The 19,645-nt window shown below is 39.1% G+C and overlaps 2 protein-coding genes across 5 annotated transcripts in view; one reads left to right on the forward strand and one right to left on the reverse strand.

Annotated features, from left to right (window-relative positions):
* Positions 1-19,645, reverse strand: part of MCPH1 (microcephalin 1) — a 266,528-nt gene that overhangs the window by 106,502 nt on the left and 140,381 nt on the right. The window lies entirely within an intron of this gene.
* ANGPT2 (angiopoietin 2) overlaps positions 1-19,645 on the forward strand; it is a 55,366-nt gene that overhangs the window by 34,169 nt on the left and 1,552 nt on the right. Inside the window, exons 4-8 of one of the 2 annotated variants that reach the window (XM_045879587.3) lie at positions 4,099-4,331; positions 6,779-6,909; positions 12,197-12,298; positions 12,868-13,034; positions 17,200-17,330. In XM_045879587.3, the coding sequence (XP_045735543.1) occupies positions 4,099-4,331; positions 6,779-6,909; positions 12,197-12,298; positions 12,868-13,034; positions 17,200-17,330 (764 nt within the window). The remainder of the gene's footprint in view (positions 1-4,098; positions 4,332-6,778; positions 6,910-12,196; positions 12,299-12,867; positions 13,035-17,199; positions 17,331-19,645) is intronic. The other variant, XM_045879588.3, reaches the window with a different exon arrangement.

Below are 19,645 nucleotides of genomic sequence, written 5' to 3' on the forward strand. Positions count from 1 at the left end.
CTGGGAACTTCATTGTTTCCAATGCAGAATGATCCACAGCTAGAAACTACACTTCTACTGTAAACAATGCACATTTCATGATACATTGTTACTCCTAAAACATATGATAAAGTAAAAACAGAAGTTAATAATAAATATAATATTGATGTTTAAACTAGGTCTAGAAAAATCCCAAGAAAACCAATACAGAAACAAACTTGGGGTGATCAGTGGGGATTGTTTTCAAAGGTTTATTGCAGTCGGGGACATATAAGGATAATTGTGCTTATTAACCTGTTTCTAACCAAGACTTGTCTACATGACAGGGAGAATGGCTAGACAACAATGTACTCTATTTCACAGCTACTTAATTTCAATTACATAATTCTTTATTCTTAAGCAAAAGTGATGATGAACTTAATGTCTTACAATCATTCTTTCCTGTTAATCAGGAACTCAGCCGAAATAATTCTTTCTGTTCTTTGGGTAACAAGTTTAACTCATTATTGATTTAGGGTTTTGAAAAGCAAACAGATTTTTTAATTTTTATTTTTTTGCAAATACATTTTTTAATTCTTTCTTTAGTGTTTCAATTTTTTTCCTTTTGCAAATAAATAAAAGTTTGAGACCAATAATTGAGATACAACAATCCCTTCTATTTCATTTTCTTAAAATGGTCTTATTTAATAATGTTCTCTTATTTAATGATGTTGCAGTAATGGGAAGATATGGGAGCTGAATGATACTCTAGGTGCTTGCCAGAGCAATACTGTCCAGGCTATGTCCAGTTTGTTGAACGCAGCCTGGTACTGAACACTGTCCCCTCCTTACGTTTCTAATTCCGTATGCTAAAACACTAATACCATCAGTTAAGTATGTCAGTTATGTCACCCAGGTATCAACTTTGTAAATATTTGCCAAATCATATTGCCTTTTGCCTAGAGAAGTGCAAATCTGATTTCCGAATTCAGACACACTGTTTAATGTTTTTACTTACTACAAGTAAACTTTGTTATATGCAGTCAGCTGGGATTGCTTTGAAAGACAATCAACAACTTTCCCTACAGATCTTTTGATCATCCATGATTTGGTAAAATTTCTTTGTATGTTAAAGCTTTACAATGTATAAAACAGTAATTCCAACCATCCCGTAGCTTGTTGTATTTTCTGATTATTCTTGTATATGGGATCCTTCACATTTTTTTTTTCACTTAGATCTTTCACATTTTCCCCCAGTTTAATCGACATTGACCAATGACACACTTTTTCGGTACTTTGAACCTACTTTTACATGACACTAAATTTAAACAACACATTTCCTCCATAAAAGCACCTTGTCAAACACCCACCTAACAAACTATAATTTTAGGTGACTTAACAACAGCAAAGCACCACGACTTGGACTGCAAACATCTCACTCAGAATGGGGTTGTACGCGGACTGTTTCTGAATGACCTGCCAAAGCACAGATCCTGAGAGGGATAGCTTGTTATCAGTGGAATTGTCATAAAAACTATATGTAACAAATCCATACCTGCAGGAAGAGTAATCTTTTTAGCAGCTGCAGAAATCACAATCTCTTGTATCACAAATATGAAATGAAGTGACAATAATAAGATTTCCATCAATGAGTGTAAATCAATAAAAATAAGAAAACTGTGCAGATGATTTTCCATCTTTCACTGAGTTTGACATGCTGTGTTTTCAGGTGTCTTATATTTTGACTAACCTAGGATTTTATTTGTGAGAACATCATTACAATTATCTATAAATGTTTTGCACATGTGACAAACCATACCTTTAGATTACTTTCAGTATTTCCCCTGAAGTGTACCTGTTTTCATTACAAATAGTTTCAAATGAAGTCAAAGTACTTATTAGGGTCAATGTTTTTCTGAGAATTGCCACTATCCCATTTTTAGGTTCACCAGCTGAAGGTGAAAATTACTATGTGATTTTCATCTTATCATTCTTTTTTTTTTTTTCCTTCTAAAAATAAATGATTCATTTATGGGCTACTTGTACCAGTTCAATTAAACTGTGATTATTGTTGTGGTGACTATTGTTACTGAAAGTGCTGCCACTGTTACTGTCCCCTTCTGAAGAGCTTTGGTATTTTTTAAAATACTTTTTTAATTAAAAAAAAAAAATCTATCCCCCAGTAACCCCATCCCCCCACCCACCTCCCCTCCAGCAACCCTCAGTTTGTTTCCTAGAGTTAAGAGTCATGGTTTGTCTCCCAAGCCTTGGTATTTCTGCCCACACAGGACACTTCCCCACACTTCTCATCTGCCCATGAGCTATGTTAACAGAAAGATAAGCTATAGCTAAGTCCAACTTCTATGCTGATGATCGAATTGATTCTCCTATCAGAAGATCAGATACTCTGCTGAAGTGTGAGCTTTCAGACAATGTGTGTATTCCTCATGCTGCTCTATCTCCTTTCTTCCACCCCCCACCACCCTCGGCCATGGCATTTGTGGCAATGTGCCAAGTCCTTCCTATGAATTTACATTCTATTTTCATCTACTTTATCCTGTTTAACTTTTTCCTATTTAACTTTCTCTCATTTAAAAACTGTTAATTGTCACTCATTAAATGGATTTCCCAAGCCAGTAATGGGTCCCAATCTGCATTTTGCGAAATAGTGCCCTAGATTATGATCGGAGACTCCTTGCAGCTTTAAATGCAATGCTCTGTGCTTCTGTAATTCATTACACAGTGCTGGCTCTCAGAGCCAGTGTGATTTGGGGTGACCTGATGCTGGGCTAAATTCTTCAATCCAGGCTTGTCTTTTACCTTAATATTAACTACTTTAGATCAAGATGCAACTGCCCTCTGGAGCTATACTGGTAATAGGTTTTGGAGAAACTTTTTTTTTTTTAAATAAATATCCACCCAGGAGTGTTCACAAGAGTGTGATGGGACCATAGGATCGTCCCAAATTTATTTTATGCCTCCTCACAGAATATTAAAGACAACAAAAAACAACTGGATAACAAATTTCAGCAATGTCATTTTGAAGGCAGTATAGATTAGTAACTTAAAAATGCCCCATTTATTTTATGTTAATTGTCTAGGTCAAGCATCACAGGAACACTTCCAAAGCATATTGCCTGAATGCTGATGGTACTAGAAAATGATTTTATGGCAAAAACGGAAAAACCGTATGCATTTATTTTTAGGTTAACTTCTGCCTACAATAAGTCATCTTGGTTTTTAAATTAATAAAAGGGATAGACAATTAAAAAGTAAGTTGGCTAATATCAAGAAAAATAATAAGAAATAACAGTTTAAAAATAATGTGATAACACTCATGAAAGTGGAATGCAAATAAATGCATTACAGTGATTATTTTTTGACTTGGCATACTGACCGAATACTTGCTGTCATATCCTGATCTGCAATGATAAATTTAAGAGCTGCAGTTGAGTTTCTAATAATTATTAAAACTGATCGTTAAAGCTTATAGGTAAGACCTACCATGGGTAGTCAGTTTCTTGGCTGAGTCATGTTGCTTGCAGGGTTAAAGATGCAGAAAATCTGAGTTTCCCCAAAAAGGCACAGCAGGCTTACAGATTATTTGAACTAGAAGGGACCTCAGAGATCATCCGCTAGTCTACTGCCTCTGTTTTCAATATTTATTTCCACAGGTGAATATTCACTTAGGTAGACATGCACCTGAGATCCAGAGTGGGGACGGCCAGGTAACACAGGGAGTCATGCACAGACATGAGGCTCTCAGCCTGGGCTTTCTGCTCACCTCTCCACCCGCCCCCATGCGCTCCCAACACCGAGGCTGCCTTCTTGGTGCATAATTCCATGGTCCCTACAGCAAAACCACGGTCTTCAAATGCACTCCATGTGATAACTTCTAATTGCGGACCTTACATTTTTGCCAGGGTATTTTAGCCTCACATCTATGTCATACTTATTTATCTAACGTTCTCGGCAAGTTTGAGAGCTTCTTCAGGGCTGTGGCAACACCTTCACTCTGTGTGGACAGAGTGTCTTAGAGAAGCAGGAATTCAATAAACATAAAAGATGATATAAGAATTATGAAACTGACTTGATGTCCATAAAGCAATCACTAAACTAACCATTATTTCCCTTTACAAGTTTCCTGGAAAAGAAAGTACTAGACATGGAAGACAAGCATATAGTTCAACTACGGTCAATAAAAGAAGAGAAAGATCAGCTACAGGTGTTAGTATCCAAGCAAAATTCCATCATTGAAGAACTAGAAAAACAACTGGTGACCGCCACAGTGAATAATTCGGTTCTCCAAAAGCAGCAACATGATCTGATGGAGACAGTTCATAATTTATTGACTATGATATCAACATCAAACTGTAAGTCAAGTTTACATATCATTTTTTCTGTCAGTTTTAACTGCCATTATTTTGTAAGTGAAACTCTCAAAATTCCAAAAAATTCTCATCTTTCTGAAAAGGACTATTTCTCCTATGAAAGCTTTAGAGGGTCTCATCACAGAACCAATTAAAAAAGGAGGAAGTAACTCCACTTCCAGTTATTTACCTAAAGAATACAAAAGCACTAACCCAAAAAGATATACGCACCCCTTTGTTTATTGCAGTATTTACAATAGCCAAATTATGGAAGCTACCCAAGCGTCCACAAATAGATGAATAAAGAAGATGTGAATTATATATATATATGATATTCCATATATATTATGGAATATCATATATATAATGGAATAATATATATATATATGGAATAATGTATATATATTATGGAGTATTATTCAGCCATAAAAAAGAATGAAATCTTGCCTTTATAACAACATGGATGGAGCTACAGAGTGTTATGCTAAGTGAAATAAGCCAAAGGCAAATAAGCCAAATAAGCCAATAAGACAAAGACAAATACCATATGATTTCACTCATATGTGGAAATTTAAGAAACCAAAGAAAAAAAGAGAAAAGAAAACAAAAAACCAGACTCTTAACTATAGAGAACAAAGAGATGGTCACCAGAGGGGAGGTGGGTGAGGGGATGGGGAAAATAGGAGGTGGGGATTAAGAATACACTTGTCGTAATGAGCACTGAGTAATGTACAGAACTGTTAAATCACTATATTGTACACCTGATACTATTACAACACTGTGTGTTAACTGTACTGAAATTGAAATTTTTTAAAATGCTGTTTGGGGAGATAAAACAGAAAGAAGGAAGAAGAGGAGGAGAGAAAGAATATATATTTATACTAATTAGTTATTGTGAGGCAAAACACCCCACACATGCTTCCTGGGCTCAAAGAGCCTACTTTGCATTAGTTCCATTGTTCTCTAGATGTCTGAGGCTGGGCAAGTTGCAAATCCACAGCGGACTTTATTTTTTAAGTTTGAAAAGCAAGTCTAAACCCAGAGGACTGTTGTGAAGACTGACTTAATACTTGCATTGACTGGCATAAAACTGTCACTCGAGAAATGTCCGCTCCCTTCTCTCAGCTCGTCCTTAGATATATTTTGCTTACTTTATTACTGTTTTACCTTTCACTTTTTTTTTTTTTTTATTTTGGAGGGAAGAAGGGAGGCATCTTCAGTCATTAATTAGAAATGGGATATACAATCTGTGTGGCATTGTCATTTTAAGTTTTTTTTTTTTCCTTAAGCAAATTGGGTCTAGTTCTTACTATGGTTTATTTCCCAATGTCCTGTAAACTTGGATTCTTTTGACACAGACACATTTTGCATATGAATCATGTGAAGATATTCTTCACTTTCATAAGAAATATGTTCTCACATCGTCCTCAAATCATGCAGTTATCCCAGTACTTTTTCACATTCATAGAAAAGGAAAAGACAATCATCTGACATCTGGTGAGAGCAGGATAATGTGAGGTGTTAGCTCTGATGAGCCAAAGTAGAAAAATCATGCAGCTCAAATCCTGGCAGAAAAAAAGCACAGGAGAGAGAGTAGTAGAAGCAGCTTTCTTTTCCCCATGCGCCTCTAGCTGATGTGAAGGTAGAACCTCTGTCTCCCTGTGATGTCTACCCACACAACTAATTCATACGCCTATGCTCTGCTGGGTCTCTGGGTCTCTGGAATGGATATAAATACCTGCAGGAACACACACACACACACCCTTTTTTATGGCAAAAAGGATTGGGAAGTCTAAATGTTGAGAGCAGAGTAAAAAATTTGAAGGAATTTCATAATCCTAGAATTTTTAGACTTAGAGTAAGAATTTCAAAGACATAGATAAATTAATGGTAGGCTCCTCTTGAACACTAACTATAATGGGACAGTTGCTAAAAATCCAAAGAATATTTTTAATATCTTTATCCAATAGTCTAAAGAAATGTATCAAGACTTATTCTCAGATATTTACCTTTTAAAAAAAGGAGAAAACTTACATCCCCAGCCTGGATAGGATAATGGCTAATGGGACATGCCACGTAGCCTCTGTAGAGGGAACACTGTTTTTAGGTACATTCTTTTTTATTCTTTTCCAATAACTTTAAGTGATTCCACTCAAGACGGAAGATTTTTCTTAAACTAATTGTTTACTATAGTTAATTGCAAAGTACTTGCGTTCCATATTGATGATGAAAAAAAGGAAGTATGGATTACTGGTGATATAATCTTCGAGAATTAATGGAGAAAAGACTGAAGGAGTAATTTTTTTGGAAAGGATAAAAACTGGTGTGTCCTTTCTACTTATTATAAGAATTCAAATATAACAAAACTTGAGTGCATATCGAAATAATAAACTTTTATCTTTTCATGAACCCCCATTAAATGCTTTCCTTTTTTTTTTTTTTTTTTAAAGCAGCTAAGAACTCCTTTGATGTTAAGGAAGAGCAAGTCATTTTCAGAGACTGTGCGGAAGTATTCAAGTCAGGACTGACAACCAACGGCATCTACACGCTCACGTTCCCTAATTCCACAGAGGAGATCAAGGTATGGTGTTAGTCTCCTGGTTTCAGCTGCCTGGCTGTAAACAGGTTATTTGAGAAGCAGAGGAACCACATAATGCAGTTCAACACCCAGACCCTTCCCAACTTCATGCAGAGCCAAGCAACAGTCACGGAGCTTCTGCCTCACACAAAACACCTGCCGAGGGCTCCACATCCAATCACCGCATACACATACAAACCGGGGATGTCAATGACGTAGAAATTTCTATGGCATCATGAGAAGATACGTCATTCTCATTTTCTCCTTGCATTTGACTTAATCGTCATGCTGTCAATTGTTTCTCTTCAGGTGTCAAACTCATTTCATTGCTTTTCAAGAAAATATCCTCCAAATACTAGAGTTCAAATAACCAAATAGTTTGTACTTCAGTTGTTCTTTCAAGGAGCACTGGTATTCCATCAAAAAAAGGTCTCATTTAGCTCACAACGAAAACAGACAAAAAGCTTTCCTTGGACACAACCATGGTACCTCGGTTTGCAGAAGTGATGTACAGACATTTCACATTTCATCATAGAACATATAAGAGGACACATCCTCAGCAGGAGAGACTTACTAAAATTAGTGGTTTTTACTGCTTTGTCAAAGATATCCCAAAGTGAAATCGACTTATTTTTTCCCCAGTTGCGAGGGTGTGTCTAGAGCATACAGTGACTCAAATATAGGGTGGTCCATTCCCTTCATTCATTCTCGGGTGCTGGCAGTCTCCCCCTCACCCCCCAGCGATTCTGCCCCATCAGTGCAAACGCTGTCACAGGGTCAAATGCCAAAAAGGTCTCAGTGTCATTATGGAAACAGTGTCAGCCTTGTGGACTTGCAGCAAGGGTCTCAGGGACCCCCAGAAGTCTGCAGGCCACACTATGAGGATTGCTGGGGTTGGCTATTCGTACCCCAACTAATGTAGGCTGGAAGACTTAAAACACACCATCAAAGAGTGTGGCTCATTTTCTTCTCAAGTATTTGGAGTTTATTTCAAGGCATAAGCCCAATTACTTTGTGGAAATTGAACCAACAACTAGAACTTACCATCAGGAAAAGTTAGTACATAGCTTAACTCAATTATTCTTAGTTATTCTGGATTACTCAGTGAGCATGGCTCCTGATGTTGCTCTGGGAGACACTGAGCTTTAGATGAGGGGGGGGAAAAAGCACAGCCCCAGGGAATATTACAATGTGGCTTCTCAGAGAGGTCTGATAAGGCAAAATATTACAGGAGATTCGTGTGAAGTGCTACATAATTGTCAGATGACTGCATATATTATATGCTTATAAATATGTCTGCATCTCATTGTAACTGCTATAAGTTGAACCAATGTAAACACTTACAGAAAAGGCCATCGATACTGTATAAAAATGGAAATTTTAGAGGTTCCTGGAACCATTATCTCTTTGAACTCAGTATTATCCTCAGTATTTAAAATGCTAATAAGAGAAAACACTTTCAAAAATCTAAGCATTAAGGATTTAAGGACATAGAATTTGAAACAGTAACATATACTTTGATTATGAATTTAAAAGATAAATATTGTGCTATTGAAGATAATACTTTCCAAAGAAAGTCTTTCTAATTCATTCATGCTGCTTTAAATCAACCTTGGAAACCAGTTAATGTGCCCAGTGCTCTAGAAGCAGTGCATTAGCGGGAAGAAAAAAACAAAACAAAACATAAATAGTCTGCTGCAGATGAGAAAGAAATGAACAAATCCTGTAGGAAGGCTCTCAATCCCCTTTGCAATCTGGTTTTCATAACAACCCTCTGTACACTACTGTCTGTACAATGGGCACAGGGGTGGCAGCAGGAGGGGGACAGAGGATATCGGTGCAATGTGAATGTTTTGCAAATCCAGAGGGCAACCGCCGATTACACAGCACCAACCAACTGCTCTATAAATGTTCTCCTGACTCGGTGCAATGCTCCCACCCCAGAGCACTATGTCAGCCCAATGGCCTCACTGAAACAACAAGATGAAAATATATAATACTGTGGGACGACGTGAGTCTCAGGTCATGGTTGGAAACATTAGGATTTATATTTCTTTTAAACATTTGCAGTAAAAATAACTCATTGACACAGCAGAAAACAACAATCTTACCAAACCTCAAGTTTCTCATCTCTAAAATAAATGGTCCAGATTAACTCCAGATTCTAGATTCCCTTCCAGACTTAAGATCCCATAATTCACAATCTGATCGGGGCGGGGCCGGGGAGGGGGAAGTCTGAGAGACTTGAGTTTATATTCCGGCTCTGCGTATTTGTGCCTCTGAGCACATTATTTATCCTGTGTGAGGCCTCAGTTTCCTAATCTGTAATGCGATGAAGTAACCCTAGTCTTACAGAGCGATTTTGAGGTGACAATGCATACACAGCACTTAGGACAGGACTTAGTACTTAACCATCTATTTGACAAATGGGAATTGTTTACCATTTTGACTGCCCCCAAAGACTATGAGACAACGTCTCTGCATGAAAGGGCAGCCATTTTTGCCCTGTTTCATCTAATTCAGGAAAAGAATGCTCAACAGATCTTTGGGCCGACCTTTTCCAAAAGGGCCTACATATTTCAACTTTATTTTTGAAAAATTCATTAGGTTTCTGCAAAAGATAAAAACTGCATCAAAGGCATTTGAGTTTGTGTTTGCTGGTCAGAGACATAATAATTTCCTTCCCCAGATTTCACAGGGTACCTGTCTCCTAGTATTTATCTGTGTGATTACTGTTTCATCAGTCATTCACCATGGCCTCCGAACCGAAGCATGACATTTAAATCAGGCATTATACACTGAAAGTCTTCAAGTTTTAGAGCAAGATACCAGATCCCTGAACCATGCAACAGTATGCTAACAAAAGCACTAACCGCCCTCAGGTTTGTGGTAGCTGGAGCGCTGAGGTCTTGGGCATTCTCTGAGGAAGTCCGCTTTCCTGATGCTGAGATAATCCATTTCATCATTTTCACTCAGTGCCCTCTGGCTACGTGGACAACTCTCTTTGAACACTATCTTCCTCTGAAAGTTTCACGACTCAGTTAACCATGATACTTCAGTTTCTATGAACTCTTTGTTCCTTTTTTCTTTTTATCGGAACAAAGAGATATTAAGGGAATGTTCTAATCATCTCATCGTTGTCCCTGGTGGAGTTAGACAATGGTAGGGCTCAACCCATTTCCACGTGGGCGGTGACTCTCAGGGGTTTGGACTCTGATTTTCGCACGAAGACAAACTTCTTCTGTGATTTAAGTATCCGTGACTTTATAACGGTGATCTTGACAGCAAAGAATCAAATATTCTTGGAACAAGGATAGGCTCGCTAGAAACCATATCCGGCCTTTCCATCCACCAGCATGCCATTTAGGATACAGAGGAAATAACTGGTCTGTGCACACAAAACTCCTTAAACTAGCTTGTTCAGCTAGTTTACTAAACTTTTTTTTTTTTTTTTTTTAGAAGACATATTGAGAGAAGTGAGCAGTATTGACCATTGGGTGGACCACAGGCAAATCAGAGGCAGTATTATTATTCATGAACTGATTTCAACTTGGAGCTGCACTGAGGGACTGGCCTACTAACAAAAGGGTCAAGTTTCTCTGTTTTTGGCAGCCCACTATGGTAGAAAAGAAGGTACAGAATGAGGAATTTAAGAGATCTTATTCAAGCCCTATATTCCACTTAATAACTGAATGACTCTGGTCAAATTAATCTAACTTTACTAAATATTTTCACTAAATCCTTCCTCCTTTCACAAATGCAGAATTGCAGTATCACAGCAGAGTTGCTTCAAGATTGCATATAATATATGCCAAGTACCCAGAGCAGTCCTTGGAACAGAGTGGTGCCTACCAATGATAACAAGATAATTAACGATAAGAATAATATCAATACAGGGAGATAGTAAGGGGTCACCTTAAGCAGGTCAATTTTATTTGTCTGGTTAATTTAAAATGGGGAAATCATTTTACTCTTAATAAATGCAATCTTCTATAATGGAACATATGTTCCCAAATGTAAGGATCATCAGGGAAAATAATATAGGCCAAGGGACCTTTGTGGAGAGAGGTGGGAAGAGCAGTGGAGGGAAATCTGCTAGAGAATGGGGGGCTGGGTTCCAAGGGCAGCTCTCTGTCCCATTAGCAATGAGACATCAGACAAGGCACTGTCTGATGTCTGGGTGTGCTCTTGGTTCTCTTTTATCCTCCATTCTTTAGGATTTTAACTCACAAATGCAGAATAGTTCACATTTAAACTTACTCTGCCAAAATTATCTCCATTATTTCCCCAAAAGGGGAAGACTATTTCTAATTGGTTTTGAGTGATAACGTTCATATTTACTACCTCGTATGCTGTAGGAAATTCTATCTTAACAGAATTTCTGGGAAAATTTTTCGTTCTACTATAATCTCATTATTTAAAACTATTTATGTAATCTTATTTGCAGGGGTTTTTAATTTCATAATAAAACTCCTGCTGAGTGGAAAGTGAGCATTGCATGCTCCTGGCCCAAGAAGGAATTCTGTGTTCTGGACAAAGTTTAAACCCACCAAGCCAGTTTAAGAGCAAAAATAAAAAGAGCTAGGAGGAGAAATACCATAGGCAGTGAGCAAAGTGCAAAGAAGCTTGAAGGCTTGATCTGTTGGGCAGAGCTGCCAGGCTACTCTCAGGTCACATACAACATTCTGGGTACCCAGGGGCCTCAGATCTCTCATACTGAGGGACGAACCTAGAAATCGGACTTTTATCCCACATGGAAGAAGCCTTCTAGCCCCACAGCATAACATAACAGGGGTCTTGGAAACCCTACAGTGCAAAAGTACTCCTTCTACACAACTCTCTGAGGAGTTAGTAGGGACGGACAACTACCATAAAGGTTTCTGGAGTCATGAACACCAGCTTGTAGATTTCTACAGGTCGGAGATGAGGTTTGGGGTCAAACCACCAAGATGTCCCAATCACAATAAATCTCTTAAGAAACAGCGATCTCTGGGTCAGCGATTGGGGTGGGTCTTTAGCCCAGAACAGATGATGACAAGAAAGTCCTATTCTCATTGACATTAAAATCGTGTTATATTACTGCTTATTTTTCATCATCATTTTGAATTCATGGTTTTCAATTCATTTAAAACCATCTGCTTCTTGGAAGACCACAAAGATTTACCCTGGGGAACCCCATCAGCACAAGTCATTTTGTAGGTATCCACATCTGTCTTGTTTCTGTGAGTTCGGACACAGCCCTGACTCATTGGTGTTTCCCATGCAGTAACTGTGCGCTTCCCATTGGCAGGCATACTGCGACATGGAAACCTCTGGAGGCGGGTGGACGGTCATTCAGCGACGTGAAGATGGCAGTGTTGATTTTCAGAGGACTTGGAAAGAATATAAAGTGGTATGAATAGTCTTTAAGCCATCCGAAAATAATTTTCTTTGTGAAAACTAACTTTCAAAATCTGCAGAACCTTCCCCACAAATCCAAAACTAACCAATGACTGTTGACAACTGTTGTTATCAAAGCATTCCTCTTAACTGGTGTCTCGGTCTCCCCACTAACGAATGACCCTGTCAGTGTAAAGTAAACTATATATCAAAACAAAGGCATGCAAGTGCGAGGCTTATTTTTAATGGCAGGCTCAGCATTTTTCAGTAAGCCAAAAGTTTCACAGAACTTCCCATGTCAATAAACCGAGCTGTTTACGCTCATGTTTCTATTGGTGATCCCCCAAAGTAGTTCTAATTACTCTAGTCCTAATTTTCTTTCAGTAGAAGCCTGGTTTCTTAAAACTGACCTTTAAAAAAAATCTTTCTTATATGGAAGACCCCAAATTTTCAGAGGGCAGGAAAGAATTTCTGCTGAATATTTGGCAGTCATCCCATGTTAAACGGATAGATTATTGATTTCAAATACGTGCAGAAAAAACAAATAAATGAGATGACTGAATTTTACCACTTGGGTTGCAGGGATTTGGGAACCCTTCCGGTGAACACTGGCTGGGAAATGAGTTTGTTTCCCAAGTGACCAATCAACAGCCCTATGTGCTTAAAATACACCTTAAAGACTGGGAAGGGAACGAGGCGTACTCACTGTATGAACATTTCTATCTCTCCGGTGAAGAACTTAATTACAGGTGAGTTGTATGTAACTGAAAAACATTAACAGATTTGCTGGGTGAGCATTCCATAAAGTGATAGCCCCACTGCATTAACCAGTATCTGAAGTACTCGGAGGATACCCTAAATGGAAAAACATCTCGTTTCTTACAGTTCTATGCTGTCTTTCAGGAAGTTCGTCTAGTTTTAAAATTCTAACTTTGGTTTTAATGATACAAGGAAAACTTCATGAGGACAGCATTTGGTTTGTTGTCTCTGCTGTGTATCCTCAAAGCATAGATGAACCCTGCCTGGCAGATAACGGGCATTCAACAAGTATTTATAAAATGTGTGAATGCTGTGTCCGTATTAGAAAATGTCATGCCAATATCATAACAGAGGTCTACCTATGACTATGTGGTTTTCTTCTAAAAGGTTTTAACAGTTGAATATATCTTTCTGCACTTAAAGCACACTTGATTGTTATGTTCCATCCCAAAGTCAGGAAGAGTTACCAAGTTTAAAAGTGGCAGAGTTAGGTGGGAGGGTTAGTCATGCAAGTCCTTTACTCTCTGCCGTAGAAAAAACAGCCGATTCACAGCCCTCCCTTAGTATTTGCCTTGCCCCACGCATTTGGCGGCACTCGTGTGGAATGTTCCAAGACAAGCATGGGCATCCCTGACTCAGAATTTAGTTTCTGGCTCTAAAGCCGGAAAGAGAGTAGAGGCGGAGAGCAGCGGAGGCACTGAAAGACCGGTGCCTGACAAGCAACCGTGTATGGCAGGAAAAAGCACATACCTGCACATGGCCTCGAGGAAGGAGGTACCCAGAAACCCATGTGCAAGGCCGGAGGGTGGCACCATGGGGATGGGCCTCAGATTCAGACACCAACACAGCCCTGACGGAGTCTCAAGAGCACAGGCATACACGTCATGAAAATACCCGCCCTGGGGTCAGAAATCAACCAAGTTCAGCAGGAACATCCCAGCAAACAGTCCTACGTGGCCTACGGTCCCACCTAAATCTCATTAACGCCCAACTCAGACCCTCTGCTCAACAGAAAATCCAAAATCCGAACAGCCTGGAAAATAAACATGATTGCAAAGTCCTTGAGCTGGCTTCCTAGGGGTCACAGTGAATGAATAGCACAGAAACACAAGGTGAACAGCTTTTGCCTGAACTACCTGAGAGCCATAGAGCGTCCAGTAGGTCCTGCTTTAGAAACGGGGGCGGGGTGGGGTCAAAATTTTGAAGATGGTAATGTACCACATGCACTGACATGACTTTTAAGAGTCAGTGAAACACAGCCCACCAATCCTCATTTTGGAGAGAGCAGGGCTCCTTGGAGAGGGAACGACGCAGAAGAATGAAAAGATAGGTGTTTGGGCCTTGCTGCAGCCCCAAGTTGACTCCAAGGAGATCAAAACGTCAATGAATTTTTAGACACGAGTGGTTGGTCATTCTTTTACTTCCAAGCTAAATATTTTTTCAACTGGCAACAGTTAGGACTTTACAACAGACGAATTGAAAAAAAAAAATTAAAAAAAAGAAAGAAACACAAAAATTAAGGATTAGACTTTATATAAGGAGATTTTACAAAATGGGTCATTACCCTTGTATGCTGACATTATAAAAATATTTTAAACCGAGATGGTTCTTAACAGATACTTCCTTTAGAAATGCGATCAGTTTTGGCAGACGCCATTTAAAAGAGCACACATTCATTTAAAGCTCGGTTTAATCTATGTGGCGGGATACGGCAGATACCACATAGAAACCATGACCGTCCCAGTAAAACACGGCGGTGTGATAAGGGACTGACATGGCTCAGTAAACAACACAGGGGTCTCAGAGTACCACTGTCTGCAGCCACGGACTTGGGTTTTTTCCAAAGAAGTGTCCCCCAAATGCTGGAAAACTGAAAAATAAATGTCATGAGGGAAGGACAAATGCATCAACAGAATTTTTTTTTTTTTTTTTTTTGCTAAAACTAAAAACTGCTTGTGTGTTAAACCTTGAAGACTGGTCACTCTTCGCAAACATTCTAGCAGCTCTAATCAAACATGCAGATTTCATTATTCAATGGTGATGTTGCTTCTTACATTCCACTGTTCTATAAATTCAAACTGATAGCAATATAAAGCAATTTCAAGAAATGTGGTTATTCTTAATAACCAAATTTAAAAGAAACCAACTATAAACCAGGGGGCCCTATAAGAGAAGGATCTAAAAATGATACAACCTTTCTCATAAAGACAAATAAAAGATAGCGTTCTCCCAGATTCTGCTTCACTCTGGGGACGTTTCATGAGTCCCACGAGAACTGATGTTGTAAGGGGAGAAGAGGCTAGAAAGGAGTAAGGACAAGCAGAGTGGTTTATCTCAACCCTATCTGTGATTAATGAGAAGGGCCTGGAAAGAAATTAAAGTGTTTCAAAATCCCAGGGATGAGTAGAACTTACATAAATGCTTTGCAGCAGGTAATTAGAGGCTGTGCCAGGGACCAGGGTCATTTTTGAAATATGAGGATAACGCTGAAATTCAGAAATTCAACCAGTGCCTTATGATGGGGGTTTCTAGAGCTACAGTACTAAAAACAATTTTAAATCTAAGTCTTTAACACAAAAGCCACTTAGAACCAACACTTTATGGGGGCGCCTGGGTGGCTCAGTCTTTAAGCGTCTGCCTTCGGCTCAGGTCATGATCTCAGGGTCCTGGGATAGAACCCTGCATCGGGCTCCCTGCTCCGCGGGAAGCCTGCTTCTCCTTCTCCCACTCCCCCTGCTTGTGTTGTGTCCCCTCTCTTGCTGTGTCTCTCTCTGTCAAATAAATAAATAAAATCTTTTTAAAAAAAAGAACCAACACTTTATGGAACTCCATTTGGCATGCTCCATACCCCCATCTTTGCATAACCCCTCCTCAGTAAGCAAACATCCCTGGTAAAGGTCCCCCAGGGTAGAACCATAACAGAGGAGTTAGATGCATCTGGTGCAAATTCTAGCTCTACCACACTCCTATCTCAGAACCTCAACATTTTTATACATAAAAACAGGAGAAACGCCAGACTCTCAGGGCTGGTATGTGCATTCCATGAATACACCTGTGAATGGTTAGAGACAAAAATTCAAAACGGCAACCAAAACAATGACAGATTCATTAGCATAGAAGAGTTTCTAATTAATAATTCATTGTGAAAGGTTCCCTGGGGAACCTTTCCTCTCTTCTCTACCCTCTGTTCCAACGTGAATTCTTGGAAATTATATTCCTTTCAAGGTAGTGGTTTAATGAAAGATGAGCGTCATTTGGGGGACTCAGAGTACAATTCTCCCTGGGACATCACAGGGTTTCGATCTGTAGGATCCCTGGGTCACAAAGACTCAATGATCTGGGCTCCCACACTGCCATACCCCCTGTCCCCACACAGTAAGTCCACGTCCTGCAGAGCCACCCACCAGCACAGGAAGCCCTGCTCTGAGCTGTACTGTGCAATCTGCCCACGGCTCTCTTGAGGCAGTGTTACCATACTTGCTCTTTCCCTTCACTCTCCTCCTTGGCACACAGATCACTGATGCAAGCCAGAGTCTTGCAATCTTCTAAAAGTATGGGCTATTATCTAGTGTCGAACTTAATATCACATTTATTCCTTTCTCAGTGTCTAGCAAGTTTATTACAATACTCTACAGAAATGAGGCAAGGCAACCATCAGGATGTATTTTCTATATAGTTCTGTAGGTTTCTACTCCAAATTCAATGATCCTTCCCTTGCCTACTAGCCTGTCCATCCCTACCACCCCACTGAAAATCATGATGCTTGAAGCTGTCTGGTTATCTCGAGACTCTCATTCCTGTATGGATGATGCCTGGAGACCTGGAAAGAGGACCGTTTCACGTTGTATTCCCCCCCTCCTGTTTATCTGAAAGCAGCGGGCCCTGAAGCCCCTGCTGATGCTTGTGCAAGTGATATGAGCTGAAGGTTTCATGAAAACATTCCTCATTGCCTAAGGATTTGATGATAAGTTGGTTCCTGTTTATACCAGTGCAAAAATATTTTGTCCAGAGTACGCATTAGTACACCAACCAGTACAGAATGCATTTCTGCAGAATGGAATTCTTCATTATAAAAAATTTTCCACTGCGGTAAATCAACAGCCCAAGCCAATTACGTTCTTTTCTTTTCTTTTTTTCTTCTTTGCATGCTTGCAGGATTCACCTTAAAGGACTTACAGGGACGGCCGGCAAAATAAGCAGCATAAGCCAACCAGGAAATGATTTTAGCACAAAGGATGCAGACAACGACAAATGTATTTGCAAATGTTCACAAATGCTCACAGGAGGTGGGATGACTTTTCTCTCTTCCTATTTGTTTTGGCAAGGAAGAATTTCATAGAGTGAAAGGTTGGCTATTTGGACTTGAACTTGTGATTGGTGACAATGTCCACATTTCATAAACAGACTTACTAGATGTAGGGAGATTTGTTTTTCACCTTTTCAGACTGTTGAGTCTTAAGATTGTGATGTGGAGATGGAACTGTCAGCAGGCCAACTGTGTCTCTTCAGGACCTCACTCTGGCACAGAGAGGGGACATCTGACATCCAGCAAGCTCTCTTGAGCTGGTGCTCACTGAGCAGCAGATGTCAGGGCCACACTTTAATTTCATTTTATTAAGAAGGTTAAAAATTCAAAACGGCAACCAAAACAATGACAGATTCATTAGCATAGAAGAGTTTCTAATTAATAATTCATTGTGCAAACATGGAATTTCCAGGTACCTTTCTTTAAAGATTTCATTAATATACAGCAAATACTTACAAACACAAAGAAACTAATTAGCCAACCTGCTTTTTTTTCTTTTTAGTGCACCAAATTAAAATGAACAGTTGTCCACTTTAAATCAAGGTGTTTATGCTCATGCTCTTCTTGCTCCCTACCTTTCATATCAGACTGCTCTAAAAAAAAACTGAAACCACACCCAGAAACAAGAGACTATTTTAACAGTCACTTAAGATGGCCAGATTAGTATCCAGCAACATTTAAGAGTTCAATGACAGGGACCAACTGCTAGAAAATTTACTCTTCCAATTTCTAAAAGTTTAAAAATCAAATGACCAGAACCACTTAATTGTGACCGAGACAAGAAAAAAGCTTGACAAATGCTATCAGGTGAGTTCTCAGAAATATTGAAAGACTTAAACCAGCAACAAAAATTCTGCTGAGATACAAACAACGTAAAGGCAAACGGGAAGTTGGCAGGGTTTAATTTGTAGAGACCGTAAATTATATTACCAAAAGTTCATTCTTTACTCACCCAGGAAAGAAAAAGGTAAAAGCTGTGGTCAATTTATTTGACAAATATAAGGTAACTACATAAACAAGACCTAAGCTTATCATGTGTTTGCACATCAGTGAAGAATCATTTACCGTCAAGAGAAAAGATTTATTTATGAAAATAGTTTGAAATTCAGTAATTTTCCTATCTTTAAAATAATACTGAAAGAATTAGAATCCATTAAAAAATCAGTCCTGTGGTTCTTTAGATAATATATTTATATGTATCCACATAATATATACTGGCAACACAGGTCTTCTCTATTAGCCATATTTATTTCAATAATTATTTCAATGAAAGAAAGCTATTATATTGATTGTGTAAAAGCTGCCTGTCTCCCTCAACCTTTTTGAAGCCAACAAAAAGGGGAAAAGGGGTGGGGGGGGGGGACCAAATGCACCGAATCCTTTTTCCCATCTGCCATTCCCACACTGAACCCAGCTGTCCACTCGAGAGGGCGGTGGTTTTCAGACCACCCGTATGTCATGAGCTACTCAAGAGACTAGGAGAAGTGCATTAATAACCAAGGAAACAATATATTTATTTACTCGAATCAAAATTTAGGGCTGGGAGTAGAAGTGGGAGAGACTGGGGAGAAACACACAGCCCAAGAGAGAAAGTGAAGCAATAGGATTTCAGGCCCCAGCCCATTGTCTGGGCGCCGGGCAAACCAGCCTAATGATCAGCTAGGTTTTTGCTGGGACAGCAAATTCTATAGTTACGTCAGCCAACAGGCTCTAGGGCGGACAGATCTATGAATCTGCAACATTCCTGAATATTTTCAAAGATTCTGACTAATACACACAAATTTCTTATCAAATCGACGTTAATCTGAATCCGCTCAAGACATGAGCTATAACTGGATGAAATGATCATCACAGTCCAGTGTGTAAATATAATAATATAATCATTACATCAAAATATTTTTTATTTAAACAAATAAAACTTCACAGATACAACTAAAGCTGTCCTGCCAATACCTGCCTGTGGGGTGAGCAATGAATTCAGGTTCATTCACATTAGTTATTTATTGTACTAGGTATGCAGATACCATGAACAGCGGTTTTTTCCTATATTCTAAAATCTTACATAAATGGCATCGTACTGTATGTGTACTCCCAACACAATGTTTCTAAGATTTATTTAGATTATGTAGATCTAGGTCATTCCTTCTCCTTGAAAACCAGGGCTTCTGGCACACTCTTGTTTCTAGGTAAAAGCATCAAAACCCCAAGCATGGCCATTCAGGTGTCCATGCAGACCCACCCCTCCCCTGCTGCTGTGCCAGGCAGCTCCCCTCACCTCAGTGAGCACACCACTAT

Source organism: Mirounga angustirostris, unplaced genomic scaffold (assembly GCF_029215605.1).
Source record: "Mirounga angustirostris isolate CCGP_5_RB_7025 unplaced genomic scaffold, mMirAng1.0.hap1 SCAF_2, whole genome shotgun sequence".
In the NCBI taxonomy this organism is placed as follows: domain Eukaryota; kingdom Metazoa; phylum Chordata; class Mammalia; order Carnivora; family Phocidae; genus Mirounga; species Mirounga angustirostris.